The sequence below is a fragment of the Bufo bufo genome, chromosome 1 (assembly GCF_905171765.1).
Source record: "Bufo bufo chromosome 1, aBufBuf1.1, whole genome shotgun sequence".
NCBI lineage: Eukaryota > Metazoa > Chordata > Amphibia > Anura > Bufonidae > Bufo > Bufo bufo.
In genome coordinates this window covers 653,976,237-654,001,732 of record NC_053389.1, presented here as the reverse complement: position 1 = coordinate 654,001,732, position 25,496 = coordinate 653,976,237, and the positions used below count along the sequence as shown (strand labels likewise).

The 25,496-nt window shown below is 42.0% G+C and overlaps 1 protein-coding gene and 1 long non-coding RNA gene across 2 annotated transcripts in view; one reads left to right on the top strand and one right to left on the bottom strand.

Moving 5' to 3' along the window:
- The window catches only part of LOC120985807, a 66,471-nt gene that overhangs the window by 7,673 nt on the left and 33,302 nt on the right, over positions 1-25,496 (top strand). Inside the window, exon 2 of the long non-coding RNA XR_005775584.1 lies at positions 320-372. This is a non-coding gene — a long non-coding RNA (uncharacterized LOC120985807). The remainder of the gene's footprint in view (positions 1-319; positions 373-25,496) is intronic.
- LOC120985806 (tropomodulin-2-like) overlaps positions 1-25,496 on the bottom strand; it is a 163,348-nt gene that overhangs the window by 111,621 nt on the left and 26,231 nt on the right. The window contains exon 2 of the mRNA XM_040413967.1: positions 5,917-6,067. Coding sequence (XP_040269901.1) covers positions 5,917-6,042 — 126 coding nt within the window. The 5' untranslated portion in view covers positions 6,043-6,067. The remainder of the gene's footprint in view (positions 1-5,916; positions 6,068-25,496) is intronic.

The window sequence follows — 25,496 nt, the reverse complement described above, 5'->3', positions numbered from 1 at the left end:
TAACCCCTGCATTGCCCTCAGTATATATCCCCCCCAGTGCCCTCAGTATATATATAATGCCCCTCTGTAGTGCCCCCTAAACATATAATGGCTCCCATAGTGTCCCAAGTATATATAATAGCTCCCATAGTGCCCCTTGTATATATGTCCTCACAATGGCAATAATGTCCCCCCATTCATGTCCAATAATTCCCACACACCACCCTTACCGCTGTTAGTGCTAACAAATTAAAAATAAAACAAGACATGCAGTACCTCATCCACTTGCACGCGCAGGGACACTCTCTCCTCAATGACGTCATCACGCTTCGTGCATCAGGTCCTGCGGCCTCTAGTAAGGAGCGAGTGTCCTTGTGCGTGCAAGTGGATGAGGTAAGTATGTTTGTTTAACCCCTGATAGCCCTTTTTTTAAACCGTTTTTTTACCCAATTTTTAACGCCAGTTAGACAGGTGTATTCCTTCGAAAACAGCCTTAACCCCTTAAGGACACAGCCTTATTTCACCTTAAGGACCAGGCCATTTTTTGCAAATCTGACCAGTGTCACTTTAAGTGGTGATAACTTTAAAACGCTTTGACTTATCCAGGCCATTCTGAGATTGGTTTTTCATCACATATTGTACTTCATGACACTGGTAAAATGGAGTAAAAAAAAAATAATTTTTATTTATAAAAAAATACCAAATTTGCCAAAAATGTTGAAATATTAGCAAATTTCCTAGTTTAAATTTCTCTACTTCTATAATACATAGTAATATCTAGAAAAATTGTTATTACTTTACATTCCCCATATGTCTACTTCATGTTAGGATCATTTTGGGAATGACATTTTATTTTTGGGGGACGTTACATAGCTTAGAAGTTTAGAAGATTTGTGAGGCTTACATAATAGAAAAAATGACCCCATTTTAGAAACTACACCCCTCAAGGTATTCAAAACTGATTTTACAAACGTCGTTAACCCTTTAGGTGTTCCACAAGAATTAATGGAAAATAGAGATACAATTTAAAAATTTCACTTTTTTGGCAGATTTTCCATTTTAATATTTTTTTTCCAGTTACAAAGCAAGGGTTAGCAGCCAAACAAAACTCAATATTTATGGCCCTGATTCTGTAGTTTACAGAAACACCCCATATGTGGTCGTAAACTGCTGTACGGGCACACGGCAGGGCGCAGAAGGAAAGGAATGCCATACGGTTTTTGGAAGGCAGATTTTGCTGGACTGGTTTTTTTGACACCATGTCCCATTTGAAGCCCCCCTGATACACCCCTAGAGTACAAACTCCATAAAAGTGACCCCATCTAAGAAACTACACCCCTCAAAGTATTCAAAACTGATTTTACAAACGTCGTTAACCCTTTAGGTATTCCACAAAAGTTATTGGCAAATGGAGATGAAATTTCAGAATTTCAATTTTTGGGGAAATTTTCCATTTTAATCCATTTTTTTCAGTTACAAAGCAAGGGTTAACAGCCAAACAAAACTCAATATTTATGGCCCTGATCCTGTAGTTTACAGAAACATCCCATATGTGGTCGTAAACTGCTGTACGGGCACACCGCAGGGCGCAGAAGGAAAGGAATGCCATACGGTTTTTGGAAGGCAGATTTTGCTGGACTGTTTTTTTTTACACCATGTCCCATTTGAAGCCCCCCTGATGCACCCCTAGAGTAGAAACTCCAAAAAAGTGACCCCATTTTAGAAACTACGGGATAGGGTGGAAGTTTTTTTTGTACTAGTTTAGGGTGCATATGATTTTTGGTTGCTCTATATTACACTTTTTGTGAGGCAAGGTAACAAGAAATAGCTGTTTTGGCACAGTTTTTTTGTTGTTATTTACAACATTCACCTGAGGGAGGTCATGTGATATTTTTATAGTGTCGGTCGATACGGACGCGGCGATACCTAATATGTATACTTTTTTTTTATTTCTGTAAGTTTTACACAATGATTTCATTTTTGAAACAAAAAAAATCATGTTTTAGTGTCTCCAAAGTCTGAGAGCTATAGTTTTTTCAGTTTTTGGGCAATTATCTTGAGTAGAGTCTCATTTCTTTTGCGGGATGAGATGATGGTTTGATAGGCACTATTGTGGGGTGCATAGGACTTTTTGATCGCTTGCTATTAGACTTTGTGTGATGTAAGATGACAAAAAATTGCTTTTTTCACACCGTTTTTATTATTATTTTTTTACGGTGTTCATCTGAGGGATTAGGTCATGTGATATTTTGGTTAGGTCATGTGATATTTTTATAGAGCCGGTCGATATGTACGTGGCGATACCTAATATGTATGCTTTTTTTTAATTTACTTAAGTTTTACACAATAACAGCTTTTTTAAAACAAAAAAAAAAGATGTTTTAGTGTCTCCATATTCTGAGCCATAGTTTTTTTTATTTTTTGGGCTCATTTTCTGCGGGATGAGGTGACGGTTAGATTGGTACTATTTTGGTGGGCATACGCCTTTTTGATCGCTTACTGTTGTACTTTTTATGATGTAAGGTGACAAAAAAATGGTTTATTTAGCACAGTTTTTATTTTTTATTTTTTACGGTGTTCATCTGAGGGGTTAAGTCATGTGATATGTTTATAGAGCCGGTCGATACGGACATGGCGATACCTTATATGTCAACTTTTTTTTTTACCAATTTTTTTTTAACTTTATTTGGGGAAAAGTTTTTCAGGGGGCTGGATCTCACAGGCTCTCACAGTCTCGTCACAGGAAGTCAGCACCGATGCCTCAGGAAGGCATTGCGCTGCCTTCCATGCCATCGGGTCCCCCCTACAGCCCCATGGGGACCCGATGGCACCGCCGCCGCAACATTGAAAAGCCGCAAACCGCAGGTCTGAATTGGGGGGGGGGGGGGGGGTCACAGGACCCCTCGCGCAGCCAAGGTGCCTGCTCAACAATTTGAGCAGGCACCGGGTTCCGATCACCGCCTGCTGAGCAGCGGTGATTGGAAATATACATGACGTACCGGGACAACATGCCGTACCGGTACGTCATGTGTCCGGAAGAGGTTAAAAACAGGTCTATTGCTTTTAATGGGGTCTGTCTAAAAATAGAACATGTCCAATTTTTGATGGTCATTAACAAAACAGCCATGTGAATAGCCCCCCAAACTTTAACTGGCTGTGGAAACGGCTGTGTGCATGTAGCCTTAGCCAGTTTTTAGGTTACTAGGATGCTGTGATGTAATCAATGATGAAGGCTGGCCCTTTTGGTTCTAATTATGGTTGTCTATGTCATCTGATAATGTGTGCTGGTGATTGCTGTATTTTCTTAATTATTTACCAGTATGTATACACATAAGGTTTCGATTGCCTGGAATTAACCAATGAAACGTGATTGGTCATGGCCAGGGGCTGAAGGTTTGTGAAAAATGGGATTATATACAATACAATGTACGCATGACAAAAATCCTCAGAGGATTGAAACCAGTGTTGAGCGAATCGGAAAATTCTATTCACCGCAAGGTCGAATTTCCTTGTGCTTCGTGGTAGCGAATCGTAAAAAAAAAAACTAATTACCTCCACCGTTTGAGCGCGAAGAGCCGGCCGCCAGCATCATGATTGAAGAACTTGCACAAAATCTTGTGCACAGTGACATATGACGTCATCACAGGCAGCGCACTAGTTTGCGCTATATCTTCAATCAAGCTGGCCGCGGCTGGCACTTTGAAATCAAACAGAGAAGGTAAGTATGATTATTTTTTTATTTTACACTGTATTATTACTGTCAGATGCCACGATCAGCTATGAACGCGGAATCTGAGGGGTACAATGTCCGGGGGGGGCGGGGGGGAACGCAATCGCTGCTTCCTGTCATTGCACCCACTGCTTACAAAGAAATGCGCTGAAGCAAATTTCTTTGGAAAATTCAATGAAGCAGTCGAATTCAGGGGTTTTCCGAGTACAACAGGTAATGTCCAAGAACGGGTAATGTGATAAAATAATAAAAGAACCATCACTGTACTGGCTACTGGCACTGAGCTCCGGCGCTGGCTGCCAGCCTTGTGTTTACATTGCTGCGGTAATGATATGCCCGTATACCCAAGTGACTACTGCTGCAAGCACTGGCTGCTTCCTGTCATTGCACCCACTGCTTACAAAGAAATGCGCTGAAGCAAATTTCTTTGGAAAATTCAATGAAGCAGTCGAATTCAGGGGTTTTCCGAGTACAACAGGTAATGTCCAAGAACGGGTAATGTGATAAAATAATAAAAGAACCATCACTGTACTGGCACTGAGCTCCGGCGCTGGCTGCCAGCCTTGTGTTTACATTGCTGCGGTAATGATATGCCCGTATACCCAAGTGACTACTGCTGCAAGCACTGGCCTCAGCTGTCTCTTGGCCTAACCAGGCACCATAAATGTCTCCAAACAGGGACTGTACATACTGATCTAAGAACACTGTGGTGCTTTTATCTTTCATTGGGAAACAGAACAGAATAGTCCACTCTGCATGAACACCAATGTAATATCATGATGACTTCTAAATCCCACATGGCTTTTGTTGTGGATTTTCGTTCAGAGTTTCTTTAAACAACTTGATTGAAGTCTATGGAGAAAACCACTCTACAGAAGGTGGGGAATCGCACAAACAACTGACATTCTGCAGATTTTCAAATCCAGACAACAGGTCAATTTCCACACGGAAGTAAAAAGCAAATTTGTCAAATATCATTCACTTTGCTGGTACTGTGAGGCCTCTTTCACACGAGCGTGACGGACTGGCTCCGGATGCGTTCAGTGAAACTCGCAGCATTTTGCAAGCAAGTTCAAAATGATGCATGAAAAAAAAACGCTCATATACACAGACTCACTGAAATGAATGGGTCAGGATTCAGTGCGGGTGCAATGTGTTCTCTTCACGCATCGCACCCGCGCGGAAAACTCGCTCGTGTGAAAGAGGACTCTTTCACACAAGCGTGGCAGATTAGGTCCGGATGCGTTCAGTGAAACTCGCACCATTTTGCAAGCAAGTTCAGTCAGTTTTGTCTGCGATTGCGTTCAGTTCTTTCTGCGCGGGTGCAAAGTGTTTTGATGCGTTTTTCACCCGCGTGATAAAAAAACTGAAGGTTTACAAACAACATCTACTAGCAACCATCCTGCATAGCTTCCGGATGCAATGCGTTTTCCACTGAAGCCCCATTCACTTTTACGGCGCCAGGGCTGCGTGAAAAACGCAGAATATAGAACATGCTGTGTTTTTCACACAACGCAGAACTGAGGCATGAAAAAAAAAAACAACGCTCATGTGCACAGACCCACTGAAATGAATGGGTCAGGATTCAGTGCGGGTGCTATGGGTTCACGTCACGCATTGCACCCGCGCGGAAAACTCTGCAGTAATTATGCTCAGAAAAAAAACGGGAATAATCCACATCGTGTGCAGGCCCCCTAATGGCGGAATCTTTCATAACTAAATTCGCAGGTGGAAGTTTTTCAAAGTTGTGTTTTTTATCGCGGATTATGCTGAAGATTTCTGTGCAGATTACATCTTCATTGAAATAAATGGAGACAGTCAGCTTTAGGAAATCGGCAACAAAACGTTATTTTGCAGTTTGTTCTGCCTCAGAATGTTAATTCTACAGCGGAATATATCGCAGGTAGCGACTCTTTTCTTCCCCATAGTCTAACATGGGGGACATCTTGATGGTGCGTATTTTGTTGCAGAATATACTGCCACATGGGAGTGTAGCCTTAGTCTATCCATAAAAACTGTATGTGATTACTTGTAAAGCAGTCCTAATAATTCTGTATACTGTAGCTAGCAGTATTGGTGATGATGATGATGATGATGATGTAAATACGTCGATATGTGTAAGTTTAGAAGAAATCTCCGAGAGACAGTCGGTGCACACCTCCGCTGTACGGGGAAGGCGACTGAATCTACCGGCTTAACGCACATACCTCAGGATCCAGTTCTTCGAGCGCGCTCTCCAGCTGTTTCAGTTCATCCTCAGATAACTTGTTCAGAATTTCATCTTCATTTATATTCTTATACTTGGCAAAGTCTTTCCTGAATGGCAGAGACATGACTGAATGATCTGGAAGGGTTCTCCTGCAATAATAAAAGAAAATCAGAACAGATTGTAATGTAGTAAAACTCTGGACATGCATGGCATGGGCGTAACTATAGCCACAGCAGCCATAACACTTGCCATTGGGTCCAGAGGTTAACCATTTCAAGACTGGGTGATGTTCAGTTTTTTTATTTTCATTTTTTACTCCCAGCCCTCCCAATGCCATAACTTTTTTGATTTTTTTTTCATTCACATAGTCATATCAGAACTTGTCTTTTGCGGGACAAGATGCACTTTCTAATGATACCATTTACAGTTGCATACAATGTGGTGGGAAGCGGGCAAAAAATTCCAAATGGGGTGGAATTATAAAAAAAAAAAACACCATTCCACCACAGTTTTATGGGTTGTTTTTTTTTACACCATTTCCTATGCGGTAAAACTGACCTGTTAATTTTATTCTCCGGGTCACTACGATTACAACGATACCACACATGTATAGTTTTTCTTGTGTTTTAATACAAACATTTTTTTAAAAACTCTGACCCCCATAACTTTTTTATTTTTATGTGCACGGAGCTGTATGAGGACTCATTTTTTTGCGGAACGATCTGTACTTTTCATTGACATGATTCTGGGGTGTGTATGACATTTTGATCACTTTTTACTTGCCGCATGAGATAAATATTTTTTATATTTCCATAGCACTGGCTTTCGATGCCGTTGATAATTTTTATTTATTTATGTTTTTTTATTTTTATTTTGAGGAAAAGGGGGTGATTTAAATTTTTATATTTTTTTTACATTTTTAAAAACTTTTTTTTTTACACTTTTTTTTTTATAGTTCCTCTAGGAAACTCTATAACAAGCAATGATTAGATTGCTTTTTTCATAGACTCCAATGCATTAGCAAATACACTAACTTCCTATGGAGCCCTACCACAGGCAGGCTCTCCAAAGGAACTAGTGTGTGGCAGCCCTGTACCACTCCTGAGTACCAGGGCTGCCGCACACTGCACGGCTAGGAGCGTGCGTTCCCAGTCTTTTACTTCCAAGATGCTGTGGTCACATTTGACGACAACAACTAAGGGGTTAAATGTATGCGATCAACGTTATTGTCGATCGCAAACATTAGTCCCGGGTGCCTGCTATTTAAAACGAGCATAGCAGCCAGCATTATTAAATTTCCGACTGCCTGCGTAAATTTACATGGGACACTCAGGAAGGTGTTAAGGGAGCCCCATCAGGTGCAAGAACATTGGGGGTCATTTATCATGCCTAATTTAAGCATATTTCAGGCGCAGATTGCGGTGCATTGGTTAGTTCTCACCGCTCACACCAGGTCTAAAAAAGTGGGCGCGGTGGGAAAGAGGATGGGTCGGCAGGTCCGTTTCATTTACCAATTTCTACGCCTGTTTCAGGCGTAGAAAAAGGTCTAAATGTAAGACAGCAAGGAAGCTGTCTTATATTTAGAAGAGGCACTGGATACACAACGAAGTTATGAAGAGGCCGACGCCTCTTCATAACTTCGACAATCCATCGCCAGCAATGGGGCTTTATTAAGACAGGTGTCTAAAACACTGGTCTTAATAAATATGCCCCATTGTACCTTTATGTGGGGAATAACAATATGGTGGCTTTTTGCTATAATGTGTGTTTTCTGATCTATGGCGATATTATACGTATCTTTAATTATTGCTATCTATGCTGCTGTTTTTCTTACACTAGGTGGTGGGGGCCCCATCTTATTTTGCTAGGTGGCTCTATAAATTATAGTTACGCCCCGGTGGTGACCATGAGTGAGGGTGTAGACTGAATGTGGTCATGTATTCTCTCTTATCTACTGGAGTGGAAGGGACAGAAAGGGCATTGTAAATGTGAGATCATTATTACTGGCATCTCATTCTGAACACCAGTAATCAAACAGCAGACATTACTGGAGATGGAGAACATAAACTGTGACATATTGGAGCAGCGATGGATCATAAAGTTAATTAACCTATTGTTGTGTAAAAACCAGCATTAGGCCACATGCACACAGGAATATTTTTTACCGAGATTTTCCATTTGGATCGGAATTTGGATACCATTGCGTTTCCACAAAGAATCTGTGGCATAGTCTGCATGTGTTACATGCAGATTCTGTTGCAGAGTTCCCCAGATTTCACCTTTTGCATTGTTATTGGTGAAGTCCACAACAATCCCTAGAAAGTATCGACACGCTGTAGATTTCAAAATCCGGAACAAAAATCAATTTACACACTGATAATAATGTGTAGATGACATTAAAAAAATCTGTAAGATATCTTCAGATGGTTGTATTAGCATGCCAAAACTGTAGGTGTATAATCAAAATTCCACACTTTTTCCCAACATTTATTTTTTATGCGGTTTTCAGTTTTTAGCGCTTAATGGTGCATTTTGTGTGTGTATTTTGATGTGGTTTATAGGCCTCCCATTGATGTTAAAGAGGTTTTCTGATATTCATAACCTGTCTGATCGATTGGTGGGGATCCAACTTCTGGCCCCTCCCCCAGATCAGCTGTTTAGAGGGGCCGCATCACTCGTATGAGCAGTGTAATTGTGTGTACTCGTATGAGCAGTGTAATTGTGTGTACTCGTATGAGCAGTGTAATTGTGTGTACTCGTATGAGCACTGTAATTGTGTGTACTCAAATGAGCAGTGTAATTGTGTGTACTCGTATGAGCAGTATAATTGTGTATACTCGTATGAGCAGTGTAATTGTGTGTACTCGTATGAGCAGTGTAATTGTGTATACCTGTATGAGCAGTGTAATTGTGTGTACTCGTATGAGCAGTGTAATTGTGTATACTCGTATGAGCAGTGTAATTGTGTATACTCGTATGAGCAGTGTAATTGTGTGTACTCGTATGAGCAGTGTAATTGTGTATACTCGTATGAGCAGTGTAATTGTGTATACTCGTATGAGCAGTGTAATTGTGTGTACTCGTATGAGCAGTGTAATTGTGTATACTCGTATGAGCAGTGTAATTGTGTGTACTCGTATGAGCAGTGTAATTGTGTATACTCGTATGAGCAGTGTAATTGTGTATACTCGTATGAGCAGTGTAATTGTGTGTACTCGTATGAGCAGTGTAATTGTGTATACTCGTATGAGCAGTGTAATTGTGTATACTCGTATGCGCAGTGTAATTGTGTATACTCGTATGAGCAGTGTAATTGTGTATACTCGTATGAGCAGTGTAATTGTGTATACTCGTATGAGCAGTGTAATTGTGTATACTCGTATGAGCAGTGTAATTGTGTATACTCGTATGAGCAGTGTAATTGTGTATACTCGTATGAGCAGTGTAATTGTGTATACTCGTATGAGCAGTGTAATTGTGTATACTCGTATGAGCAGTGTAATTGTGTATACTCGTATGAGCAGTGTAATTGTGTATACTCGTATGAGCAGTGTAATTGTGTATACTCGTATGAGCAGTGTAATTGTGTGTACTCGTATGAGCAGTGTAATTGTGTATACTCGTATGAGCAGTGTAATTGTGTGTACTCGTATGAGCAGTGTAATTGTGTATACTCGTATGAGCAGTGTAATTGTGTATACTCGTATGAGCAGTGTAATTGTGTGTACTCGTATGAGCAGTGTAATTGTGTATACTCGTATGAGCAGTGTAATTGTGTATACTCGTATGCGCAGTGTAATTGTGTATACTCGTATGAGCAGTGTAATTGTGTATACTCGTATGAGCAGTGTAATTGTGTATACTCGTATGAGCAGTGTAATTGTGTATACTCGTATGAGCAGTGTAATTGTGTATACTCGTATGAGCAGTGTAATTGTGTATACTCGTATGAGCAGTGTAATTGTGTATACTCGTATGAGCAGTGTAATTGTGTATACTCGTATGAGCAGTGTAATTGTGTATACTCGTATGAGCAGTGTAATTGTGTATACTCGTATGAGCAGTGTAATTGTGTATACTCGTATGAGCAGTGTAATTGTGTATACTCGTATGAGCAGTGTAATTGTGTATACTCGTATGAGCAGTGTAATTGTGTATACTCGTATGAGCAGTGTAATTGGACTTTCCTCCCATTCAAATGAATAGTACACACAGCTGTAATTACACTTTACCCCCACTACAATGTAGACAGAATGCAGGTAAACACTGGGAGACGGACCTCAACCAACCTGATACTGATGACCTATTCTGTGTGGCCAATGGGGTGAGAACATCCAACATTATAATATGTTATATTATATGCAATACACACATAGGGGGAGACTTATCAAAACTGGTGTAAAATAGAATTGGCTTAGTTGCCCGTAGCAATCAATCAGATTCCATGTTTCATTTCCCAAAGGAGCTCTGAAAAATGAAAGGTGGAATCTGATTGGTTGTAATGGGCAACTAAGCCAATTCTACCTTACACTAGTTTTGATAACTCTACACCATAGAGTGCAGGGGTTGCAGATGCAGACAAGTCCACTGCACTCAGTTCACCAAGAAGGAATAGTGGGTCACTGGTCGCTCCTGCCAGACATATAGGGGAACATTTATTAAGACCGGCGCCTCTGAAGTTATGTAGAGGCGCCGGCCTCTCCATAACTTCGGCGCATCCTCCGCAGATTCTAAATGTAAGCTTTCTTGTTGTCTTACATTTAGACCATTTTCTATGCCCGACATGAACAGCATCATTGTAATCTATGATGCTGTGTACTCCCGTGCGCACGATCAATGCCGCTCCGGGACATATGGCCCGCTCACGGACTGTATATCTCGGAGGGCATACAGTCGTGGGCAAGAGGTCTTAAGCAGGAGTAGAAAATAATGAAAGTCCCCTTCCCCGCCCCCTTTTTTAGACCTGACATGAGTGGGGAAGAAGTCGCAGATTCTGAGGCAACATGGCGTGCGACAGAATCTGTGCCAGATATATGCCACTCTTTTCGTAAATGACTCCCATAGACTTCTTCCAGCAGCGATCCCTGGTCAACAGCAGGATATGCAGGGAACATCTACTGCAGTCAGTTGCTCACCTGAGTATATGAATTGGTAGTTATGGTGCAGATGCTATATACCAGCTGGGGGGCACTAAATCCACAGTAATTGGGCACAGTAGTCTCACTGTAATGGGGGTCCTGTGACTGCCTATCATAGATTCTGGCTTTAGGATCAGATTTCAGAAGAACAGGATAAAAAAGTAACAGTTTTTTTTAGAGCAAGAGACAGAAAGTAATAAATTCCAGGACAAAACCAAACTATATTTAGCTCCCTGTGCTTAAAAGAACTGGAGATTAACTAAAGGATACTCTGATGATTAAGAGCATTAAGCCTATTAGAAGTCTGGAGAATACATCATTCATAAACATTTGCAAATTTACAAGAGAATTGAAATAGTCACAGTAATAGAAAAAGCAGGAACGGCTTTAATAAAGTGGTAAACCCTTCCCATGCCACAATGGCTGACTGGTAAATTGTCCCACCCCGTGCAAGGCCTCTTGCACACGACCGTATGTATTTTGCAGTCCGTAAAAAACGGATCCGTATTTTGCGGAACGGAACAGCTGGCCCTTCATAGAACAGTACTATCCTTGTCCGTAATGCGGACAATAATAGGACATGTTCTATTTTTTTGCGGAACGGAAATACGGACATACCGAAACGGAATGCACATGGAGTAACTTCAGTTTTTTTTTGCAGACCCATTGAAATGAATGGTTCCGCATATGGTCCACAATAAAAGCGGAACAGACACGGAAAGAAAATACGTTCATGTGCAAGAGGCCCAAGACTGAGCAAATTGTGAAAAGGCTAAAAAAAAATCTGATCAAGTACAATGATATAAATGATACTTCTCTCTCCCTACAACCAAAAAGCACGCAAAACACCCCTCTGTTGAAAGATACCCCTGATGATCTGATCAGTCTAAATTACCTTACTGATAACTTCAAATTTTCTGGGATCCTTATTTCTCCACTGCGCAGGTATGGGGTTATTGCAGGCACAAGTTAAGTGCCTAGACTCGGGAGTCGCACCCCGGCTGGTGGCGCGGCTGGCGTTAGTACAGGGTCGTGGCTCACGCTTGCACGGAGCAGCCAGTGACGTCACTTCTACAGCTACAGATGGATGCAGATACCACAATACCTATTGACGCGTTTCGGACAGTACGCTGTCCTTCGTCAGGAAAACTAGTTGGTCTTACTAGGCACTCTCCTTATATGTGCTCGCTCCTGCCTTCACCATTTAACCTCTTGTGTGCGAGATTTGACTCTTTTCAAGGCCTGGGCTGCAATGATTATGATGCTGGTTCTCGGCAACCACTTACTTTTAGCTCATGAGTGATGCTGAGATCAGCATTTCTGTTATTATATTATGCTGCTCTCGGTGAGGTCAGCATAAAGTTGATGACAGGTTCCCTTTAAGTCTGATAATCTGAATGCTCCACTAACTAATTAATTAATTAATATTTTTTACTTTTATGATTGTGTAAATAATATATTACTAAAAATAGAAAACAGAAAAATGCTAGACAATGAAACTATAAGAAATACAGTAAGAGCTAACATTCAGAACTGCAAGGTTTTTAAGAATAGTGTAGCAATTGTCTAAGCCCTTCCTCATGGACTGTATCCATGGAGAATGTTCCCTTTGACAAGGCAGCTAAGATCCCCTCCTTTCATTGCCAATGCCACAATGTTTTGTGAAGTTTCATACAGACAAGTCCTTGAAGCACCCGAAGTGGCACAGAAGGCACTTGTCTAAATATCTTCAACTAGATTAAGCAATTACATATGGGAACTGACTGTAAATATACAGCCTAAGGACTCCCAAATAAATTACTAATGAGTTCTTCAGGACTACAAATTGTTGGCCAATCCTCAATATCAGATCGATGGAGGTCTGGCACCTGGCATCTCTGCTGATTGAAAAGTTGTATCCCCGTCACTATTTACCAGACTCGGCTCCATACTTTTAGTAGCATCAGTGCAAAGTATTACAACTCAGAGCAGCTCAGTTCCATTCCACTGACTGGAGCTGTGCCTGGTAAAAAAGCAGGGGTGCCAAAAGTTGGACAGCCACTGATCTGAACACCGATGGCCTAATTTTGTAGGCCCAGAGAATCCATGTAACTGTTTTCCCCTTTTGAGCTTTAACATACTCCCTCCCTACAACTGCTGAGCCCCAATCATCTCCAAAAACAACCTCCCAAAGATCTGCTCAATATCTGAATGTACACATCAGTTACTGTGATCTCTACAATGGTGCCTTAAAGGGGGATGTTGTCGAGATTTCTGGCGGCTGCAGACCTAGTTGCTCACTCTTTCCTTTCACTGTGACAGCGGCACACTCTACCTTTGCTATAACAGTGACACTTGAATGTGAAGATACTGTGCCACATAATTCATCTATATTACTCGTTTTTGCAGCTTTCACTTTTTAGTTTTTTTGTTTTTTTTCTCTGCACAGTTTAAAAAATAACTTATTCCTATCTGGAGAAAATCACCAAGATTCTGTTATGGGATATATTATCTGTAAAATGTATTTTTATCAAATAGTTTAAATGCACTGGGGTGTACTACTGTAAGTACGATGTGGATCTTTGACATCTTGGGTGTGTTTACTCCTTTACTGATCTTCAGGACAGGCCATCAAAATCTGATATGCTGGGGTTTGACATCCATCACCCCCGCCAATCAGCTATTTCAGGGTAGTGTAGCTGCAGTGCTGATGGCCAGCAGGGGCTTGGAACTGCAGTGCTTCAAAAGGAGCAGCACTGCATTAACCAGCTCCATCCACTACACAGTAGAAGGGGCTGTGTAGTTTCGGTGCCTACTTCTGGATCCTGAGATACTCTGAAAACACCTGATCGGTGGTGGTGTGGTTTCAGACTCCTGCTGATCAGATGATGAAAGGAGTGGACAACCTCTTTACAGCAGTTGTTTCATGAACACCCTCTATTAGCCAGAGCAAACAGTGGCTAACACACAGTGGCCCTTTCTCTGGTAGACCTAGCCATTCATGTATTGCGTGAGAGTTTCTGAAGGTACAACTGCAGTAATCATATTTAGAGATTATATACAGTGGTTCCTCAAGTTACCATATTCATTGGTTCTAGGATGTCCATTGTATGTTGAAACCATTGTAACCTGAGTCCATCACTCTAGAGAAAACTGGTAATTGGTTCCAAAGCCCAAAAATGTCATCCCAAAATAAGAAAAAGTAAAGTTTAAAGAAAATTAAGCAGATAACCAAGGCCTGTAAAGCAAGTCCTTACCTAAAACAGACAGGAATAGAAGCTGTAAGCTGTAAATTTCTATAGTGAGGGCAGGAGCTTCTTCAGGGTCTTGCAAAGTTCATACATGTACCAAAAAATGGTGTCCAAAGAAGCATAGTATCCTGGCACAGACAGGGGGTATTACAGGACATGTTGACTGGTTGCATCTGAGTCTGAGGCATTGTATGTTGAATCTAGTTTCAACTTACGTATGTTGAAAATTTTGTATCTTGAGGATCTCATATCTGAATCATGCTGGCCCTAGTATTAACAAAATTCCTGACCAGAACCAGGTAGGAACTAAATATATTTCTTTCCATATTGCACACAGTAAAACCAAACTAAAGATAAAGTAAAACAGTAAAAAGGTTATAAAGATACATATTAGGGCCCTTTCACACTTGCGTTCTTTTCTTCCGGCATAGAGTTCCGTCGTCGGGGCTCTATGCCGGAAGAATCCTGATCAGTTTTATCCTAATGCATGCTGAATGGAGAGAAATCCGTTCAGGATGCATCAGGATGTCTTCAGTTCCGGAACGGAACGTTTTTTAGCCGGAGAAAATACCGCAGCATGCTGCACTTTTTGCTCCGGCCAAAAATCCTGAACACTTGCCGCAAGGCCGGATCCGGAATTAATGCCCATTGAAAGGCATTAATCCGGATCCGGCCTTAAGCTAAACGTCGTTTCGGCGCATTGCCGGATCCGACATTTAGCTTTTTCTGAATGGTTACCATGGCTGCCAAGACGCTAAAGTCCTGGCAGCCATGGTAAAGTGTAGTGGGGAGCGGGGGAGCAGTATACTTACCGTCCGTGCGGCTCCCCGGGCGCTCCAGAGTGACGTCAGGGCGCCCCACGCGCATGGATGACGTGATCACATGGATCACGTTATCCATGCGCATGGGGCGCTCTGACTTCATTCTGGAGCGCCCGGGGAGCCGCACGGACGGTAAGTATACTGCTCCCCCGCTCCCCACTACTACTATGGCAACCAGGACTTTAATAGCGTCCTGGCTGCCATAGTAACACTGAACGCATTTTGAAGACGGATCCGTCTTCAAATGCTTTCAGTTCACTTGCGTTTTTCCGGATCCGGCGTGTAATTCCGGCAAATGGAGTACACGCCGGATCCGGACAACGCAAGTGTGAAAGAGGCCTTACAGTGATGCTAAGTTTCACATCTACTGACCTTTTAACCAGAGAACTACTTATAATTCTACTTTGAATGGTGCATGATGAGTCATAAGAATCTATTAAACAACTAAGTAAAATGGTTAGTTGGACTTATTTCTTACTACTTTATACAGTAATATCATTCTAATCTGTGAATACGTGACCGCTGGTTACCCTGAACTGGAAGATAGAAAATGAACAAAACATATGTAGTACATGGGACTGTTTGTTTGGGGTCTGTGTAATGTCAGTGTCTTCTTCAACAACAGCTTTGTACTTTCTGTCCCTAGCAAAACAATCATGTTACTGTTGGTAGGTCTGAAAACAAACCTTGAAAAATCACATGCTATGATATAAGTTAAGTATCATACGTCAAAAGACATTTATGAGCAAATTATTTAAGAAACGTTCCTAATAAAACGTGTTATCAGGAGAACTGTGTTTGTACTATTTAAAGTACCTTAAAGGGGGCAAATCATAGTCAAGACCCCTATTCTACAGGGTGGCCCACGGAAAAGTAGCCCGCCTCCAATATCTCCAAATCAAACTGCCTAATAGTAAATCTGTCCTAGTTATCCATAGCAACCAATTAGAGCTCAGATTTCATTTTTTCAGAGCCCTGTAGGAACTGAAAACTGAGCTCTGATTGGTTGCTATGGGCAACTAGGACAGATTTACTATTAGGCAGTTTGATTTGGAGATATTGGAGGCGGGCTACTTTTCCGTGGGGCCACCCTGTACTTTATTTTTACTGCACCGTTTACAAAGCCAAAAGGGGGTTCCTAAAAAACGGTTCTTTCCTTTTTAGGTTGGTATAAACAAAACAGAAAAAGTTACCAACAGCCACGTACCCATGAAAGAGAGAGTCCAAAATTAAATTAGTATGGCACAAGATTAAAATAAAGGGTCTATTTTTTTTTTTTCATTTCCAAAAACAGTGCCACCCAGCCTCATGTACTTGAATGGTTGAGGTACAATACCACACACAAGCCACGGACAGCAGTCACATTGTCATGTTATGTCAAACCCGCCACTCTCCTCTTGCACTGTGCCATTCTGTCCCTGGGTCACACATATGTTCCAGCTTCAAGCTTCTTAAAGGGCCAGTATGCTCTTAACTTCTGCCAAAGGATTGTGCCAGCCTTTATTAGGATTTTCCTCCCTCCACTATAGTACTGGGTAATAAGGGCCATTAAGTTTCTGATTTGCTTGAATTCTACATTTACGATCAAGCTTGTTACCTCAATCTCCTCTTGTTGTCTGCTGCTCTTTCTGACCTCTGATTTTTGTCTCTGCTTCCAACCTAAAGCTACTTTCACACTTGCGTTGTTGTGTTCCGGTATGGAGATCCGGCAGAGGATCTCAATAACAGAAAATATTGTTTCCGTTTAGTCCTCATTCATTCAGAATCTAAAAAGATCCATTCAGAATGCCTTCTGCTACATCAGCATTCAGTTTTGTAAACGGACACAAAACCGCTTCAAGCTGCGGTTTTGTGTCAGGTCATAAAAATGTAAAAAATTGATCTGGCACTGAACACAATGTAAGTCAACGGTGATGTATCAGTTTTTTTAGGAGCCTAAAAAAACTGATCCGTCACCCAATGACTTTTAATATATTTAGTGACGATTCAATTTTTTCCCGTTTTGATTTCACACACGGAACATCCTGATGTCCAAAATCAAAACGGATCCGTTTAATTCCAGTATAGAGATCCTCTTCCGGATCTCAATACTGGAATTAACAATGCAAGTGTGAAAGTAGCCTAACTCTGACTGTCTTGACCATCTTACTACATATTTTGTCTACAGTAGCGTTGCATCGGGTATAGAAATATCGATACCCAATCGATACTTTTATACCGGCATCGATTCGCTACCTGAGGGGTTAACTGCCACTGATCGCAGCTCCCTGTCATAGAGGCAGGGTGCAGGCTATGTGATTCTGCAGCCGGCACCTGCCTCCTACAACTGTATTAAAGTTTAATTATCATTGGTGGCAAAGTGCGCCCCCACCCCCCAGTATTAAAAACATTGGTGCCCTCATGCCCCCACCCCAGGGTCCCCTCCGCCCTCTTCTTTGGTGGTGCAGTAGCAGTTGTGATCCGAGCCCCACCAGTAGAATCCTGGGGCTCCGATCAGTTACCATGGCAGCCAGGACGCTACTGAAGCCCTGGCTGCCATGGTAAGTAAGCTCCCTGCTGCTGTGTGCACAAAGCACAGGGCAGCAGGGAGAGTGTAAGATCCTATTCACCCTAATAAGGGCTCTATCAGGGTGAATAGGACAAGGGATTAAAAGATCCCAGGTTCTAGCCGCTAAGGGGGAAATAGTTATTAAATAAAAAATATAAATCACCCCCTTTCCCAATTTTATATATAAACAATAAATAAATAAACATATTGCATATCGCCACTTCCGAAAAGTCCAAACTACTAAAATATAAAAAAAATCCCCTATGCAGTGAACGTCGTGACAGAAAAATAAATAAATAAAAACTGTGCCATTTTTTTAGTCACCTTCTCCCCCAAAAAATAGGATAGGACTGTTCGATTATGGGCCGGACATTCCATAAAATGCGGAATGCACATGGCTTTTTTGGGGTGGTGTTTTTTTCACGTAGTATCGAGTATCGCAATACTTTTTTATGGCATCGAAATCTAATCAAAATTTTGGTATCGTCACAACCCTAGTCTACAGTTCCTTGAAATCACCTGCCTGTAGATTAAGGGAGAAAACCACACTTTAGACTTGCCCCCTGGTTTAGCTCTAAATCAAATAAAGTACTGACCAACTGCATACACAAGTCCATTTGGCCACAATGCTTTTTTTAATTCTGGGTTATATCTGTAAAGGAGCTCTACATATACTGAGGTATTGCAGTTTGTGAAAAATTTTAAATCTTAGAACAGTGAAGTAAGTGAAGTCCAGCACTGAAACTGTAACATAAGAGTTGACTTGAACTGATTAAACTATTCCCACATAACCAGCCAAGGTGTGGGAATATCCCTGAAGAGGAGACATTTGATCCTTTCATACAACTTCTGGCAAACATTATGGAATCATAATTCTTAGCAAATACACAAATCAAAGATACAACACAAAAATGTGCTGAACATTCTTGCTCCATGAAATGCACCTCAATGGAAGTAAATTATTTTAATACATTGCATATATTTTGTCCAGATCAAGTAAGAAAAATGTATGGAAGTATCAAAAAACTAAAATCTCAATAGTACTTTGTTGCTCAGGCTTTCACGATGACCTTTAGGGCTCATGAACACGACCGTGGCGTTTTTTGCGGTCCGCAAATTGCGGATCCGCAAAAAACGGATGCCGCCTGTGTGCCTTCCCCAATTTGCGGAACGGAACTGGAGGCCCATTATAGAAAATCTTGTGGTCATGGAAAAGATGTTAGTCTGTTTGAGAAGGGTCAAATCATTGGCATACATCAAGCAGAGAAAACATCTAAGGCATGGATGGCCAACCTGCGGCTCTCCAGCTGTTGAAAAACAACAACTCCCAGCATGCCCAGTCTGCCTACAGCTATCAACCTACAGCAGGGCATGGTGGGAGTTGTAGTTTTACAACAGCTGGAGAGCCACAGGTTGGCCAGCCCTGATCTAAGGAGATTGCAGAAATTACTAAAATTGGGTTAAGAACTGTCCAACGCATTATTAAAAACTGGAAGGATAGTGGGGACCCATCGTATTAGAGGAAGAAATGTGGCGGGAAAAAAATCCTGAATGATTGTGATCGGCGTTCACTTAAACGTTTGCTGAAATCAAATTGAAGAAAAACAACAGTATAACTCAGGGCTATGTTTAATAGTGAAAGTAAGAGCATTTCCACACGCACAATGCGAAGGGAACTCAAGGGATTGGGACTGAACAGCTGTGTAGCCGTAAGAAAACCACTAATCAGTGAGGCAAACCAGAATAAAAGGCTTTAATTTGCTAGGGAGCATAAAGATTGGACTCTGGAGCAATGGAAGAAGGTCATGTGGTCTGATGAGTCCAGATTTACCCTGTTCCAGAGTGATGGACACATCAGGGTAAGAAGAGAGGCAGATGAAGTGATGCACCCATCATGCCTAGTGCCTACTTTACAAGCCTGTGGGGGCAGTGCTATAATCTGGGGTTGCTGCAGTTGGTCAGGTCTAGGTTCAGCAACAGTATGTGCTCCAAGAATGAGGTCAGCTGACTACCTGAACATACTGAATGACCAGGTTATTCCATCAATGGATTTGTTCTTTCCTGATAGCACGGGCATATTCCAAGATGACAATGCCAGGATTCATCGGGCTCAAATTGTGAAAGAGTGGTTCAGGGAGCATGAGACATCATTTTCACACATGGATTGGCCACCACAGAGTCCAGACCTTAACTTCATTGAGAATCTTTATTTTTTTTTTGGTGCGACTTTTTTTTGGGACAGGCAGTGTAGATATGTAAATGAACCTTAGATGAGTCCTGTCTCCTCCATGCTTGAGAGAGGAGTCCAGCGTTCTCTGACTCTGAGCCCAGCCACGCCCACTGTGGAGGAGCTCAGCACCGCCCCGCATCCTCCGAATCTCCTCCTTGCTCCCCGATGCCACAAAGCTAGAACGCCGTAATCTCGCGATGCGCGAGCTAGCACATGCGCAGTTCGTTCCCTGAGGCTGATGCCAGCACAGGGAAGGAACACTATGCCGACACTGCGCATGCGCTAGCTCACGCATTGCGAGATTACAGCGGTCTATCTTTGTGATGTCGGGGAGCAAGGAGGAGATTCGGAGTATGCGGGCGGTGCTGGGCTCCTTCACAGTGGGCATGGCTGGGCTCCGGAAACGTTAGTAGCCTCATTTACATATATAGAAAAAGAAAATCCTTTTTTTTACACAATAAAAGCACAGAGAGCTATGGGGACTGGATATTGTGAATGTTCTAGTGGCGATCTAGCAGCCCATGTCCTCAGCTGTATACCCAAAATCCAGGTGACAGGTTCCCTTTAAGGCACTGACTTTAATAATGTTAAACAAGCTACATCAAGCTGGTTCCAACTATGTCAAAGAGCGTTTGAGAGATCAGTTTTGCAGGACAAACCATTTTTTTTAACTTCAACCAGAAAATTTTCAAACAGATTGACATATTGACTGTTTGCTGACCATGTCATTGAGTTGATATGTCTTTCTTTAAGAAAAGCTTTAACACATCTTTTGAGATACAAACCCTCAAAGTCTTTCACCCACTCTTCCTGAGAGTACTGGTTGTATACCGACCCCCTGTCTTACCCAACCAATTCTTGATCATTTTGCTGCCTGGAGTCCATATTTCCTGTTCTCAGAATTACTAACTCTCATTATGGACAATTTTAACATCCCCACGTCCTATCTTCCCATCTGCCTCCTCTCTTGGCCTTTCACAACTTTCTAACTCTCAGACACATAATGATGGTAAGACACTTGACCTGGTCATCATTGTCCCCAATTTCTTCCCTCTTCTGTCCTGATCTGGCTGCAAAACACTACAATGACATCCTCAGAAGCACCCTGGATAAAATAGTGCCCCCTACACTCAGAACCTCCAAACAGAGATGAATGCAACCCTTACACACACCTCAAACCCACCTTCTCCATTGATGGTACAGGAGTGCTGAATACCCATGAGAAACGCATACACTAGAAAATTTCCTCCATTACAAATTTATGCTGAGAAATTATAACTCTGCCCCCCACCTTGCCAAACAGACCTATTTCACAACCTCGATCACATGCACTACTGACACTATTCCCTCACACCTCCTCCAGTGTCTCCCCCATTTTGTCATAACCCCATTATTTTTAAAAAAACTTCTCTTGACCCATCCTGAGCAACTAACCACAGACCTGTCTCTAATCTTCCATTTATCTCTAAACTCCTGGAGCTCTTGGTCTATTCTCGCCTCATCAGATATCTCTCTGTTAACTCTCTCCTTTGTTCATTAGAATCTGGTTTCCACAGTCTACATTCTACAGAATCTGCCCTCACCAAAAAGTGACTTCCTGACAGCCAAAAGCAACAGTGAGTGACTACTCTCTACTAATTCTTCTCGATCTCTCTACAGCATTTGACACTGCTGACCACCATCTCCTACTAAGCATGCCCCAATCTATTGACCTTAAGGACACTGATCTCTCTTAGTTTTCTTCCTAATCTCTGGCCACTCTTTCAGTGTATCGTTCCCTGGTTCTACTTACTCTCCCTCTTGCCGTTGGGGTTCCTCAGGGTTCAGTCCTAGGGTCCTAGGTCCTCTCCTCTTTTCCCTCTACACAGCCCCAACTGGACAGATGTGAATTTAGTCCATCTAATAACCTACCTAATAATGATATCTACCTCTCAGTGTGTCCTCGCTGTCTTAGTATTATGTTTGACACTGATGTTTCCTTCACCCCCCCCAATCATTCAATCACTTGCCCGCTCATGCCGCCTGCACTTCAAAAACATCTCTAGAATTTGCCTCCTTAATGTGGAAACATGAATGCTCCTTGTTGCCCTGACCATTCTCATCTCAATTACTGTAACTCATTATTATTTGGTATCCCTTCACTAAACTTTCCCCTCTCCCATCTACCCTTAATGAAGCTGCCAGACTCATCTATCTGTCTAACTGCTACTCCATGTCTTCACCCTGTGGCACTTGTAAAAAAAAACGCAGCACTCTCCAGTCTTGAATTTCCAAAGGTTTATTCACCAACACTATGCGACGTTTCGACCTATGTGGTCTTTATCAAGCTTGATTCTTGATAAGGGACGCGCAGGCCTTCCACATGTGCCACGTGCAACACTGTAGCGAGAACGCTGCAACAAACCGCTACACAAACTCCATCCACAATTGAAACAAGGCACCGACACGTGCCATTTTTAGAAGGAACCAGGCAGTATACACCCAGCTGCACTTAAACTAGGGTGACACAGACTTGATAAAGGGGTCGTCGAGACCCCGAAAAGCGTTGTCTCGTAATAAACTTTGTTGTATCTTGCATCGGGTTGTGGTAATGCGCCTTACGATCATCTATTAGCTGGATCACTCCATCGTGACAAGCTGAGATATGTTTTCCAATCTGACTCTGGTGACAGACCGTAAAAAACTTACTGGCTAAAAAAAAAGAATCTCTGTGTGTCTCTTTGCCTCACTTTCTGAAGCTACTCCCTTTCCCCTCTTCATAGACTTCTATGGGCAGCAACTGTAACCTGATTTCTCGGCATATGTACTTTTTCTCTCTCCCTATGGATTTTATTAAGGAATTGAGATTAGGCAGGGTGCTGTCTCTCCTTAAAGAGACCAGCTGGTGCTAGTGACATGGCTATCCTGGCAGATACCTATTTGTATATCAAGGAATCGAGAATGAGTGATCAATGCAAGGGGCATGGGTAATAAAAGAACTAGCTGTTAAGTGGAGAAAGAGCCATTTTTTTGTAATAAAATATAATATAAAGTTTCTTATATTTGTTTGTACTCATGGAAACAATAGTTACCCTTTAAATCTTCATTCAGTATACTGTTTTTCTTTGAGAAGACAACCTCCATAAAACACAATATTTTTACAATTTTGTGTGCCCGTTTCACTGAGGTTTCACTATAGTTTTTCATTATACCAGCAGTAGGATTATTATTTTTAGTGCACAATGTTATTTTTCCTCCTTTTGTATTAATAATCCTAATTAGTGTTAAAAGATCCCAGAAAAATATTCCACAAGTCACTGTTAATATGCAGGATACTTGACTTAAATTTGCAAGCAGCAATGCCACCAGGGTCGGACTGGGATTCCTTGGGCCCACCATAGGAAATAATTATTGCGGCCCAACCCCTATATCATCAGTAAAGTCTAATAGGTGTTGATTAAAAAATAGACTCCAGGGGCAATTTTTTGGGGCGCCGAAGGCATCTCCAAACGTTCTCTATTCTCTGGACCTTTGGCGCCCACTATGGTATATGGGACCACCGGAGGATCCTCTGGTACTTTGGTGGGCCAGTCCAACACTGAATGTCTAATCAGTTCTACTGCAGCTATTATTCTTGGAAGAAAGACGAGACATAAATACCTTTTAAATACATAAAGGGAATCAACAAGGTAAAAGAGGAGAGAATATTTAAAAGAAGAAAAACTGCTACAAGAGGACATCGTTTTAAATTAGAGGGGCAAAGGTTTAAAAGTAATATCAGGAAGTATTACTTTACTGAGAGAGTAGTGGATGCATGGAATAGCCTTCCTGCAGAAGTGGTAGCTGCAAATACAGTGAAGGAGTTTAAGCATGCATGGGATAGGCATAAGGCCATCCTTCATAAAAGATAGGGCCAAGGGCTATTCATAGTATTCAGTATATTGGGCAGACTGGATGGGCCAAATGGTTCTTATCTGCCGACACAATCTATGTTTCTATGTTGTATACCTGTATTTTTTAATATTCATCTATATTAGTAGGTAGAGATAAACAAGGCAGCACTCCGGTCTTGGTAAAAAATATGTGGATCTTTTATCACACCCAATGCAATGTTTCAGCTCATCTCAATGGAGCCTTTGTCAAGCAGTGATAACAGTGCCCAGTGCAAGTTTATATAAGGCCAATACAGGTTGTCATGATTAAACAATAATAGACTTAATTAAAAAGTGAACATTAATTTACATAATCAATACAGTGATAATTCATATTACACATCCCAGGGTAACCATCCCCTAGTCTACCTAAACATAAGTGTTTATTCAAAAATAAAATGAAATCCTTCCTTTGAGTAAAGTGATATATAAGTAAATGGGATTTACCAATAACTCACAGGTGCACAAGTGTTCATCAACTAAAATTCAATAGGTATTGTCATGGGGAGCCGGCGGTGCGCTCTTTCTTCGCAGCGCCGCCGGCATCCCGCGCATATAGCAGAGCGAGGACGCGGTCGGCGTCCTTGTCTCCATGGTGACCAGGGGGAGGGGAGGACCCGGCCATGCACGCCTCCTCAGCGTGGCCGCCGTCCTCTGTCCCCTAGACAACGAGCAGCAAGGGAGCTGAGCGATGATAATAATGAATCGGCGCTCAGCTGAATTATGCGCAATACGAGTCACGTAATGCTGGCCACGTCACGTGACTCACCTGTAGGGGTTATTTAAACAGGCAGCCTGCTGGCCACAGGTTGCCTGTGATTGGTCTTGCTACCCTCAACAGCATATTGTTATATTGTGTACTGTGTGTTTTGACCTCGGCTCTGTTTTTGACCTCGACCCTGTGACCGCCTTTGACGTGACCTCTTGGCTTCTGACTTTGGATTATATTGACCTTGTTGTGTTTTTCCCAGTGTACCTGCGTGACCTCCTGGCTTTGACTTTTGCTTCCCTGACTGTTCACGGTTTTTCCTATCATCTTTAGGCCCCTGCATGTATATAAGCTAGGAACTGCCCCTAAGTTGTACACCGCCAGTTAGGACGGGTCGTGCAAGTAGGTAGGGATGGAGGTGCGGGTGGATTTCAGGGCTGCACTCTTCCCTCCATTTCGTGACAAGGTATATTAAAAGATGTGAGGCGCTCACCTCCCATCATAAATCCCATGTGGTTAAAGTTCAGTGTCCTATGATGACAACTGCCTATGCGTCGGCGGAACTTCAACAGCAGGGCAGAACGATCATCATGATGCAAGGAGATTCTCATTGCCCATGCGCACGTAAGTGTCCGTGCGCATGCTGTAACCTTGCCAGTATTACAAATGGAACCTACTGCACAACTGTGCTGACCGCGCACGCCCAAGACCGCATCCATGTTGTTGGGGCTGTAACCATAGAAACAATATCAATGCTAATGAAAAGATAGAGACAATAACAGAGACTCTGCTGGATTTTCCATTTACAATCCTTAAAACCAAAAGATCTGAATGTAGATTTCAGGGTGACCTAACCCTCATACTCGCATTAGATTTCCTTATTTCTCTTGTGTTGTAGGACTAGACCAGTGCCTACAATGGATTATTGATTTTCTTTCTTTTGTATTTTAGGAAAACATTTTGAATACGATACTGCAGTACTCGAGTGAGG